This window comes from Sciurus carolinensis, chromosome 9, assembly GCF_902686445.1.
Source record: "Sciurus carolinensis chromosome 9, mSciCar1.2, whole genome shotgun sequence".
NCBI lineage: Eukaryota > Metazoa > Chordata > Mammalia > Rodentia > Sciuridae > Sciurus > Sciurus carolinensis.
Window position 1 is genome coordinate 72,758,598 of NC_062221.1, and position 13,362 is coordinate 72,771,959.

Consider the following 13,362-nt stretch of genomic DNA (forward strand, 5'->3'; position numbering starts at 1 on the left):
TTGCTTATCTGAAATTCAAATTGTGTACTTGTTAGCTATGTTCTTAGTCAAATCATTTACCTTCTTGATTTCCTTCTATAAAAGGGGGATGGTAATAACAATTACTTTGCAAGGTTGAGCAAAGGACTTAAAATGATGTGTGAAGTACCAGGCATACGCTAAGAGGCTGATAAATGGTTGCTGTGATTACTCAGCCTGTCACATCATAAAGCTGATGCTCTTAGTAGAGGAATAGAAGTCTTATAAATGGTAACAGTCACATCTATCAGAGTAAAAGCTGTCAGTCCCTGAAGTATGGTCTTTTTTTGAACCCACAGAGACTCCACTGCACTTCCCTCTTTTGCCCCAGGCTACAAGCTTATGTTCCTGATTCTTCCTTAAATCTCCAAAGTACCAGGAGTATCTGAAACATTTGGCATTCAGCAAATATTAGTGAATTATGACTTCTTTATGGTGAAATGCACCCAGCTTTCACTCTTCTTGAATTTGCACTTACTTGGGTACTTGTGGATAACTCTAAAGGGCTGATTATTCACATCCGTCTCTGTTATTTGGCAGACATATTTATCGTTTAACTTGACTGGGTATCTCAAGACAGAGAACACCCTGTGGAAGCCATTCATCTGCTCCTCCAGGACCTCCACAGTACTATGGTTGCTCAGGTCCCTCTCTGCTCTGTCCAACCAAGTCACATTGGGTGTGAGGTACCAGCCCTTAGAGACGCATGTGACTACATCCTCATCATCAATCTTGTCAAACTGCACCTGGGGCATTTCAGAGTCTAGTTGGAAAAAAATAACAAAACAATTAGTTTCTTTTTTATTTCATCCCCAAGAGGCTGTCACCTCGAGCCTCTTACCCTCAGTTTTTACATTAACCCCTTATGAAGGCAACACATCTTAAGGTTTACTGAGGTAAAATTTTAGTCCAAGCATAGGAAGAGAAGAACAAGATACATCACGCTCTTGCCTTCCAGGGCTCGCCTACCCGCTGCTCTCTTTAATGCTGAAATCTTCCCTTCTTGTGTGGGTTTATTCCACTCTCCATTGACCTCAGATTCTGAGAATCACAGAAGATAACAAATGATTCTCACCACCCACCACCTTCCCACCTCTTCCAACTTTAATCCTGGAGGAATTCTGCCATGCAGAACTGCCAATCCCCATAGGTCACTGGTAAGAAAGAGACAGCTGTCCATGTAGTCTTGTGAAGGGTACTGACACCTGGGGCACAATGGCGATCCATGATTCAGTCCAATTTACATTTACTAGGGAGAGAAGTAAAGCCTAGAGAAGTTAAATGAGCTGCTCAAAGTAGAGTTGCCCAAGTTCAAGAACTTGGGCCTTCTGCCTCCTAGTGCAGACCTATTCTCACTAAACCACGTATCAGATATCAGAGGGTTCATGAAGGACTATTATGTCCTATCAAATGTGGGGGGTTTTAGTGTCACAATTTGTTTGGAGAGTTTGGGATTGGACCAGTGCTCTTATTACCTTTACTGTTTCATTTGTACTAATGAATGAATGATGCACACAGGTACAGACACAGCACTTTTTGTTCAGAGCAACATTTTTAGCTTAGCTAAATTGACATTCCAAGCCCCTGGCTCCCATGATAGAAATAAAATGAACCAGAATCCATTTGAATTGAAGAAGGAAAGGGAGAACATTGGAAGAGAAAACTTATAGATTATATTTATGAACAGAGACAGAGCTTAAAATGAAGTTCATTTGTTAAATTCCTTTACCTTCTACTATTAGCTTAATTGTACTTTCGCCTCTTCCATCTGGTGTGATGGCTGAGCACTTGTAGATAGCTTCATCCATGAAATCCACGTTTCTTAGAAGAAGTGACAGAGACCCCTCAGAAATTTCAGCCCAATCTACAGAGACTCTTCCCTCATACAAGGAGTTTTGCTCTTCTAGTTGCTCTCTGTTATTGTGAAACTGGTAAACCAATTTGGAGTAAATTCCAAAGAAATCATAGTATCTGAAAAAGCGGTAATATTCCTCATCAGTCTCTACCTCATATTCCTCTGTGATATCTTCTCTTTCCCAAGAAAACTCAAGATTTTCTGTGCCTTCCACAAAGGAGAAATGGCAGGAGAGGGTCACATCAGTGAAGGGGTGGGCCCGTAACTCTTCTGTGGACACTGAGAATGTCAAAGAAGAAATGGGGTTAGTAAAGACTGATGACCACACCATCAGGTAAGCCTCCAAAATCAAGAAATCACTCCTGCTGTTTCTAGCAGAAAAGGATTCAGTACAGGGAACTAGATGTTTACAAAATTACTGGAAGGCTGGAGGAAAGAGGCTAAAGAAGGGCATGGATGTTGAGACTTGCAACATGTTTGTTCTGTCCTCCCTGGCATCATGCTTTGCTCAGAATGACACAGCACAGTTGGTCTGCCACAGTTGGTGCTGCCTCTGCCTTATCAGGAAGTTGGTGAATGAGGAAAATGTCACTGCAGGTGGTGGCTTCAGAGTCAAGCTACACCTGCCAGATTCACACTGGCAAAAGAAAGGATGCCCCATGCACTATAACCTTTCTCCCCACTTCGATCAGGTGCCAGTTTAATCCTTGCACAAATGTAGCTGATTGGCAGAGCTCAACTCACTCCCAAAACTCTAGGGTAAAGCAATCATGGAAATGTTGCAATTTTTTCCCCTCCAGCTTCAGTAATCCAAAAAGGCACTCTGGAAAGTAGAGACAGATGTTCAGTAAATAAATCTAAAAGCTATTCGGAATATAGCCATACACCGTGTACATGCATAGAATCATAATATGGATTAGAATCCTGGTATGTTATAGCTGAAGAAAGTTTAGAGGCCACCTAGTTCAATGTTCTCAAACTATTTTCCCCAGAATTCATCTCAGAGTTTGCTACCAATGGCCAGGTAAAGGCTAAATCAGTGGGATCTCTACTCCTTTACCTCTTCAACCAGAACAATCCCTGTCTAATTTACTTATAAATTAAGACTTCCAAATCAGAATTCTATCAGATGTCTCTGCTATTAAAAAACAAAATTGATTCCCAGGAAGCAAAGTTGCTCAAGGTCACATATTAAGATATCAGTAACGGTTGGGGTTGTAGCTCAGTGGTAGAGTGCTTACCTATCATGTGTGAGGCACTGAGTTCCATCCTCAGCACCACATAAAAATTAAATAAATAAAAAAAGGTATTGTGTCCATTTACAACTAAAAAAAATTTAGTTGTCCATCTACAACCAAAAGAAAAAAAAAAAAAGATATCAGTAGCACTGCAGAAGGAAACAAGCTCTCTCAGTTACAGAGTTAAAAATGACCGTTAGGGCACATACCTATAATGCCACTGGCTTGGGAGCCTGAGGCAGGATTGAAAGTTTAAGGCCAGCACTCAGCAACTTAGACCCTAGGCAACTTAGAGAGACCCTGTCTCAAAATAAATAAATAAAAAAGGGATGGGGATGTGGTTCAGTGGTTAGGTGCCCCTGTGTTCAATGCCTGGTACCAAAAAAAAAAAAAAAAAGACCTTTAGGGTTGTGGTTATCTGGCATTTTTTTTTTTTTTAAATCATGCTGGAGATCAAACCCAGATCCCTCACAAGTGTTAGGCAAGTGCTTTACCACTGAGTTACATCTCCAAGCTATTACCAAACTTTTAAGCCTATATGACTAATTAAATTCCCAACTTCAGTGAGAGAATAAAAAGGCTTAAGCATTATGAAAGTAGGTACTCCAGTGAGAAGAATATTCTTTTTTCCTCCTAGAGACATTGTGCAGGTGACAAGCAGCAGGAAGGAGAAAGAGTTGGTCGGTGTGAGCCTAAGGATGTTGTTTGATACAATGAAATGAAAGAAATAGAATTTAAAAACAAGTGAAGTACTAAGAGCAAATCCAAATGATCAAAGTTAGTGAGCAAGGATGCGTCCAAAACACCAGCCCAGAAAAGAGCAGGGGGAAAGATACCCAGCAAAGGATTGCAGCTGAATAACACAGTTCCTTAGCAGCAGTCACATGACTGTTGCTGGGGTCACCCACATAATTGGTGAGATTTCATTCTGGGTTTGTCTCTGAATGTTTTGGGATGAGAATAACATTTAAATGGATAGACTGAGTAAAGCAGTTGCCCTTCCTCATGTGGGTGGCCCTAGTCAATTCAATTTCTGAAGAGAACCAAAAAATGTTGACCCTCCTATGAGAGGGAAGCCTTCCTGCCTGAACATCCAAGAGATCCTTTTCTGCCTTCAGGCTTGGAGTGCAACTCAGGCTCTTCTTGGGTCTCCAGCCCTTGGCTCAGCCTATAACTGTTATCACTGACTTTTCTGGGTCTCTAGCCTGCCAACTACAGATCTGGGGACTTATCAGCCTCCATAGTTGAATACGTCAGTTTCTTATAATTTTTCTCTTTCTCTCATCCTGACTACATTGGGCAATATTTTTTGAGAGTTTACAATATGCTAAACATATGCTAAGAGCTTTTCTGGTCTTAATTCTTTTAATCTATATACTACATTGAGGTAGGTACTATTATTAACCCCAATTTACCACTGAGAAAACCAAGGCACCTGAGGTGAAATAAATTGCTCAAGGGAGCACAGCTTGTGAGAAGTAGACTGTGACTGAAACCCTAGAGTCTGACTCCAAGACTCTCCATCTGAAACATGCATTTCATCTCCTGAAGTAGGCACTAATTCCAAGTTTGCTTGTTTGATGAACAAATCAATGACTAATGAATGAATATAAAGGAAGGCAGGATGGAAAAAAAGGAGGCCAAGAGAAACAGGTTGCATAATCTTTATTAGGTTATAACCTATCCTTTATAAGGATAAATTTGCAAATTAAAAAACCAAGTGCTTTCTTGCTCAAATTATTAATTTTTTCTGCTGCAGTCATAATAAAAAAAATGGTGTTTTAAAAATTCTGGACTAGCTGGGCACCATGGCACATACCTGTAATATCAGTGACTCTGGAGGTTGAGGCAGGAGGATTGCAAGTTTGAGGCCACCCTCAGCAACTTAGCAAGACTCTGTCTTCTCAAAATAAAGAATAAGAAAGGGCTAGGGATGTAGCTCGGCAGTAGAGCACCCCCAAGTTCCAGCCCCAATACCAAAAAACTTAAATAAAAATTGATTTGATTTGACTTTAACTTTAATGAAAATTCGGTCTAAAGAGTTATGAATTCAAATTCTAGTTCCAAGTAACCACTTACTAATCATTTGGCATCAGGCAAGGTACTTAATCTCTCTGGATTAGTTTCCTCATATGAAATTAGAATAATAGAACCTGCCTCGGGATTGCTATGAAATACCTTGGGATCTTAGGAACTGCTTTTATATGACAGGGCTCAATCATTTTCCCAGAGGGACAGAAGGAAGAGAGCAGATGGGTGAATACTTAGTATCCAATCTCTCTCACAAGAATATATAGTTTATTCATGAGAGCTCCTCAATTATAACTTCTCAGGTTCTACCCAGCAGGTCTTGCTGCAGCTGTACCCTTTCTGGCCCCAGGGAAAAGAGTCTCAGATTCAGGAATCCAAAGATGCTAGTCAATGAATAATGAAACATGATCTATGAAGGTTGTAACAGGCAATACAAAAGCCAGCTTCTGAGGGCTGTAGCTGCAGATGGGCCTACCTCAATCTAAATAACACCTTTGTCAATTTCATTCTGTTATTTCTAGACCATTGTGTCCTTAGCTTCCCAAGGCCTAAGAGTCTGAGGCAAAAGCTCAACAAAAATCTAATAATGTAGGAAAACACTTTGAAAATCATAGAAAGAAAACTTGGTGTCTAAAACACCTGCTATAGTACCTAGCACATATTATTAGGTGGATGATGTTGCTATAAAATATAATGCTATTAGAACAAACCAACACACCTTTCTCATTCTCACCTACATATACACCCATTCCTTTTATTCGTTTGGTTGGGTTCTTCCTGATGATGAATGATTACCAACTCATCTTACCTTACTGCCCCCTTACACACACACACACACATACACACACACACACACACTAACTGAGCAAAAGGAGAAAAGCCAGTAAGGGTAGCCTAGCTGGGCAGGTCTTGCACTAACTCCTGAATTATCTCAAACCTGAGGATGTCTTCAAGCTGTTGCCACCTGTAAAGATGGGAACTGCCGAAGGTTCCTGAGAGGAGGCCCAAGCCTGAAGACTGTAAATATGTTTGATACTGTGTAGAGCAGTTATATTGCAGGGTTTGGAGACCTAGTAAAGTTTTAGAAACTTTTGCTTATAGACTTTTGGTTAGCTGAATTATGTTGCCATTTCTCACATCTCTATCTTGTTCATTATCAACATTTTTGAAGAATTGAGTACAAAGAGTTACATAGGGCTGGAGTTGTAGCTCAGTGATACAGCACTTGCCTTACATGCATGAGGCACTGGGTTCAATCCTCAGCACCACATAAATTAATAAAATAAAGGTATTGTGTCCATCTACAACTAAAAATTAAAAAAAAAAAAACCCAGTCTCAGCAACCTAGCGAGGCCCTAAGCAATTTAGCAAGAACTTGTCTCAAAACAAAATATAAAAAGGGCTGGGGATGTGGCTCAGTGATAAATCATCCCTGGGTTCAATCCCTGGTACCAAAAAAAAAAAAAAAAAAAAAGTAAGAGTTACATAAACCCAGTGCTGACTCTTCATTTTGATTTTTCAGATCAGACCTGATCTGGATACTATATTAATTGGTACTTGTCAGAGTCACTTGAAGGTGATGAAGAGGGAGGTAGATATGTTTTTCTTTTTGGTTGGGAGGATCACAGTATAGGTGTGAATAAAGATAGTCATGCAGATATGGCCTGAAATGGACAAATCAAATTGGGGTGGGAGTTGGCAACTTTTCTCTTAGAAAAAAAAGAAGTAGACTGGGTATGTAGCTCAGGGGTTCAATTTCCAAATCTACAAAAGAAGGTGGGGGAGGAAGGAAGAACCAACAATAATGCTTTAAAATATGTGTCTGTTATTCTCCCATCTGCTCTTCTCCTGTCCTGCATAGCAAGTTATTTGCATTTCACAAACAAAAGTTGGATGTTTGAAGTGAATAAGTGATTTGTTTGATTTATTATCTCCAAACCACCGTTTTCCTCATTATCCTCAAAGGTATTTCAAACATACCCACACCATTTTTTAAAAAAAAGACTCACCTGCACCATGAAGATGTAGAAGTAGGTTGACAGACATCAAAAAGAAAGACATTCTGGAAAAAAAAAAAAGAGAGACAGAGAGAGAGAGGCAAAACATTTGCTTCAGCTAAGAGTGTGGACCACCATAAGCAGAGCCACATGTTGCTGGGTGGGTGGAAGGCCCTCCTAGGCACTACTTCCAGACCCCATGCCCACCAGGGGCACACCCAGCAAACAGACACTTCCAGCACCTCAGTGTTCCATGTGGGAATGTCACCTAAGTTCACTCCAGCTGATCCTGTGCAACTTTGTTTTGCTATATGAACCTGGAACTTTATTTCTATAATATGTAACTCTGTCTCTATAGATGTGTCACGTTGAATTATTTGGACCCAAGATCAGCCCTGAAGATGATATTTGAGGGACCATTGACAGCATCCCAAGCAATGGTCACTGGTCTCTCTGGATGTTGCTGGGGCAAGTGGAGGTGGAGGAGCAACAGCTAGTAGATACACAGGTGTATCTGGGAAGTTAGGGATCAATGTTTCCCAAACAGGAAAAACAAACAAACAAACAAAAAACATGTGACAACACTAAACGAGACTGCTCAGCCAAGGCTGCACTTTAATGGGAATGATATTAAGGGGCCTAGGACAGCTCTGAAATGGGGTGGGAGAAAAAAAGCAGGGAACACTCAACTCCTTTGAGAAGCTCTAACCCAAATGCACAGCTACATGGAGGTAAAGCCACTGATACCTGCAGGCTGAAACCAGCCTCCCTCTACAGCCTCATCTCCCACACTGTACGTTCCTCCAGTACATTCCAATGTCACAGTGCAGTCCAGACCCTTCAGGCCAGGTACATCCTGCATCACCACTACTTACTTATTCAAAAACTCTGATTAAGTCACCCTCTCAAAGCCCTTCCAATCCCATACGCGGTTAATCATTCCTTTTTTACCTTGAACATACTTTTATTGTTGCATGATTAGCAATACACACCAATGATTGCTTTACATGTTCTTTTGTCCATTGTCACCTCAAAGAAAGAAAGGTGAGATAGTCATACCTTCTCAGCATATCTTCTTGCCTCCTCTTCTTCCTATTATCTATTATGGAGGGGGAAAATTTCCACCACAATCCTCCAAGTCTACTTAGGGTACATCATAATAACAGCAACTGTATGTCAAATGCTTACTCATGCCAAGTTTAATCTTCAAAATAAGACTGTAAAGTACTACTATCTCCATTTTATACTTGAGGAAACTAAGGCTTTGAGCATAACATTTTCATGTAGGGGCACACAGAGATAAGACTCTCACACTTTAGCTAAAATGTGTACATTCTCCCTAAGCTCTGTCCTGACAAACCTCTGCCATACACTGCAAGGAGCCCCCTCTCCCAGGGTGACCACCAGGAGAACAGGAAGTTCACGGGCTGATTCAGCAGATGATTTTTTGGAATATTACAGTAAGTCTTTTTCCTACCCTGGAAAATATGTGCTCTGTGGGTTGAATATAAACAAATACAGAAATCTCAGAACAGGAGAATAAAGGAGCAGCCCTTGACAGGCAATGACCAAAAAAAGCATTTCTAGGGTCAGTGGTACAAGTGGAAAGATTTATTAGCAAGTCTACATACTCTAACTAGGAATATGACTACCGTTTGATGTCATCTATTTATTTAGAGAATACTTCTCCATGGCAGGTATACTAAAATATTTTAAAGATTTATCTAAAATAATACAAATGTAAAAGGAAATATGGCAGATAGCAGTTACTAGAGTTACAGAAACTTAATTGAGAGGACTACAAAGTCATAGAGAAAAACAAGTTGTAGAAATATGAATTTCAACTCAATAAAATTTCATTATTTCTAAGATATGAAAAAATTTCATCATTGTAAAAGACAGAAATCCAAAGTCCTTTCAGATTCCCCCATCACAGTCAGATATAATCTTTGCTCCTCTATACTTCTACTGCATTTTTACTGCTATATAATATTCTCACTCATTTAATAAATTTTACATATAATGATCCTAATAGTAAAACAGGTTTATTACAAATTCTTTTGAAAAAATAGAAAAATATACAAACGACTATTAAGATCACTTTTAATCATCATACAAAAAACCACTATTACCATTTTGGAATATCCTTTCAGGCTTTCAAATCAGTACCTTTTAAAACAAATCAGTTTGTATATACAGTTTAGTGTTCAGATTAATTTTCCTCAACACTATTTGATGAGTATTTCTCCATATTAAATATTGTTATAACATGATATACTCTGTCTTATGGTTATTTGTTTGCACAACTTATCACCCCAATGAAGATATAAGTTTCCTAAGGCAGGGGTAGGTCCTCCTCGTCTTTCATATATCCATCATGGTGTTCCATAGATTGTAAGTCCATTAAGTGTTTCTTGAATTAACTGAATTAAAATGAATCTTGTAAAAGATTCTCAAAAAGTTTCTCTATATAACAGGCAAAAGAAAAACAACAAAAGTCAAAAACATAAAAGAATTTCATACACTATTCAAGACGAGTATAAATTATGTAAACTCAGAAAATTCCTGCCCTTGCCTCTAGGGCTTAAACCCTTTTCATCTTTGGCTTGCAGAAAAACAATGGCTAGTCTAAGTACTAGCTCTATGAGGTGACATAAGCATAAAGAACCAGGTACGGTTAGGTACCTCAACACTTCTGTCATATTGTCAGTCATTTGACTCTCCTGTTCACAATCATGGCCATCAATATCTCCCAAACAAATATTCCCTTTATGGAAAGAAATTACCTGTATCACAGCTTGTCCCTCTGATTCAGTCAGGTGAGAAGCAAGTGAGGTGGAGTCAGTATGTCTTTGAAGGGACAGTTGTGTGACAGTCCTCAGGGACAAGCCTTGGAGATAATGTGATTACCAAGCTGTTGCTCAAACCGTTAGCAAAGAGCTCGATGAGACAATATGTCTACAGCTGTATTTGTAGGTGAAAAAAAAGTGCTTACAAGGTATTACTGCTCCAGAAGACGGGAACTAGAAGAACAACATAATATTCAATGCTGGGAAATCTTTCTGCATCCATTTTTTAAAAAATCACATTCTTGAGGAATAGCTAAATAACATGGGAAAATGCTTGTTATACAATTTTTGAAAAAAATCACAATATAAATATATTTGTACATATATGTATGATTTCAACTTTGTGGAAAAATATGTGCATAGGAAAGGAAGAAAATACACCAAAATGTTAATAGTGGTTATTTCTGAAAAGTGAGATTGTGTGTGATTTTAGTGTTCTTATTACATATCTCTGAATTTTCTACAGCAACTCTATACATTTAATTATAATAAATAATTTATAATTGGAGAAATAAAGTAATGGAAAAGACAGACCTTATACGATACAGAGACTGAGGGTAGAGGAAGGAGTGAGCAAACAAGATTTATTCTTTATTCTCTTTCTCTTATTGATAAGTATGGTTTGTGTCTCCTGTTGGAGGCCCTATTAACTTTGAGGCTCAATTTCAGTAGTGGGCAGTTGTACATTAGGGTATCTTTCCCTCTCTCACTCCCACAGCACATAGATTACTATCTGGATCTTAACAGGTTGGCATAGTTCTGACACTTAGCACAGACCAGGTTAACTATAGATAAGGGTTTGAGGGAACACTGTTCTTGGTAAATCAACTTATTAGAATAGGGCAAATAAAATGGAGACAAGAATAATAGGGAATTGGAATTGGCAAGAATACTGGGAATTGGCATCAGGATGTTTTGGTTTTGTCTAGCTCCTAAAGCATCCAGTACATTTTCTACCAAAATAACTGCAGAAAAGAGTGAAACGAAAATAATTGCAATCAATATGTGTCACTTCTCAAATTCCTGCTACAGGACTGGAAGCTTGATATACATTTGACTCTTACCCTGAGGCACAAGAGGAACATCATGATTCAAACAGTATTGAGAAACTGTGAAGAATACTTTGTGCAGACATATAAGTTTATTTCTATAGGAGCCACATTCCTCAGACTCCCCCAAATCTTTCCATGCAATGTCTACATGAGCTAATACGGAGATGGGATTTGGCGCTCCTAGGAAAAGAATTGGAGGTGATCCCTCACCTGGAACTCGTACCTCTCTCCATGGCTTATACAAACCTATTGTCTCAAAGTTTACTACTATTGCTCTTCAATACCACATCATACCAGTATACTTCAGATTTGGGGGCAAAATTACAATTTTAAATATTTTCTTGCATTCTCCCAAGAGTAACAAAACTTAGTGGTTATAATCACCAGTACTAAGTATGGCTGCCAATTCAGATCCCTCACCCTTTCTCAGACATATAATTTTCTCCCTTGGCCACTCTTTCTCAAGAAATGCCTTTCTGGGATAGCCTCTCTCATTGGTTAGGGGGCTTATAGAAAATGGTGTGACTCTACATCGTGTACAACCAGAGAAATGAAAAGTTGTGCTCCATCTGTGTACACTGAGTCAAAATGCATTCTGCTATCATGTATAACTAAATAGAACAAACGAAAGAGAGAGAGAGGGAGAGAGAGAGAGAGAAAGAGAGAGAGGAGAGAGAGAGAGAGAGAGAGAGAGAGAGAGAGAGAGAGAGAGAGAGAGAGAAAGAGAGAGAGAGAGACTGGGCAAGACCTCGCTGTGGTGCTACTCTGCAGCCACTACAGTTGACCCTTCTGCTCACACTACTGCAGCACAAAAGTGATTTCCAACATTTTTTACTTACCTTTCCCCTTTCTTTTCCAAGAGGTAACTGCAGATCAGACACTAAGGACCTTCATGTTTCACGGATGTAGTTTTTGGAGGAAAAAGAGGGGGAGTGATAGGTGTGTGTGTGTGTGTTGGGAGAAATTTTCCATTATGAGTGTTTTACTAAATTGAATTATTTTTTTGTTTACAAAGAAAAGGAAAAAGAAATGCCTTTCTTCTTTCCTTCATTTCTGCATGCCTCATCCTACCTCTACACAAGTCCCACCATCCCCTGAAGGCCTTCTTAATTGTAGCAGTCCAAATGGTTCTTTTTCTCTGAACTTTGATAGTATTTGGTTTTGACGCTGTATGACAGTTACAAATGCTACTTTATATTTTAGTTACTTAGGGTTAATTTTCAAAATAACAATTAATATACCATACAATTTACCTAATGTGCAAAATTCAGTGGGTTTTGGTGTAATAGTATAATCACCACCAAAATATACAAGATCAATGTCACTACCCCCAAAAGAAACCCTGCACCTACTGGCATTCAATCCCCAATTTCCCTTCACTCTAGCCCTTGACTACCACTAACCTACTTTGTGTCTCCACAGATTTTCCTGTTTTGGTAGTTCATATCAATAGAATCATACAATATGAGCTCATTTTTAAAAAATGTAAGTTGTAGATAGACACAATACCTTTATTTTTTATTTATTTATTTTTATGTGGTGCTGAGGATAGAACACAGTGCATCACATGTGCTAGGCAAGTGCTCTACCACTGAGCCACAAGCCAAGTTCACAGTATGAGTTCTTTAATAACTGGTCTCTTTCACTTGTATGTTAGCATAATGTGTTCAAGATTCATCCATGTTGTAACATGTGTCAGTATTTTATTTTTATTGTTGAATAATGTTCCATTGTATGAATATTTACATCTCATCTATCCTTTATCAGGTGATGGGTATTTGGGTTGATTCCATTTTTTTGCTATGAAAAAGCTGATATTCTGAACATTCATGCACAAATTTTCATGATGACAATTTTCATTTTTCTTGGGTCTGTATCTTGGAATAGAACTGCTGGGTTATATGGCAACTCCATTATTTAAACATTTTCAGATCAGCCATATTGTTTTCCAAAGTGACTATTCCACTTTTCATCTCACCATCAGTTCACAAGGGTTGTGATTTCTTCACATCTGCACAAGCATTCCTGACCCATTTTATTTCAGCCCTCTTAGTGGGTATGAGTGGTACCATACTGGCATTTTTATTTGCATTTTCCTGATGGTTAAAGATGCTGATTATCTTTTTATGTGATCATTGCTGAATTGTATTATCTTCTTTTGAAAAATGTCCATTCAGTTCCTTTTCCTTTTCAAAACTGTATTTTTTCCTCAATGTTTTCATGTTTGCTCTGTTCTTACACAGTGAATCTCATGAAGGCATATTTTTATCTGTATAAAACCATAAACACTATTATATTGTACTATGTTGGTATCCAACTCCA

The 13,362-nt window shown here is 38.7% G+C and overlaps 1 protein-coding gene across 1 annotated transcript; it reads right to left on the bottom strand.

The window, feature by feature from the left end:
• Positions 1 to 437: 437 nt before the first annotated feature.
• LOC124993658 (V-set domain-containing T-cell activation inhibitor 1-like) lies at positions 438 to 7,203 on the bottom strand. The gene is made up of 3 exons (XM_047565486.1): positions 7,152 to 7,203; positions 1,748 to 2,152; positions 438 to 781 (listed from the first exon to the last, which is right to left on the bottom strand). Exons 1-3 carry the CDS (start codon positions 7,201 to 7,203, stop codon positions 438 to 440), a joined length of 801 nt encoding a protein of 266 aa, XP_047421442.1.
• Positions 7,204 to 13,362: the final 6,159 nt, after the last annotated feature.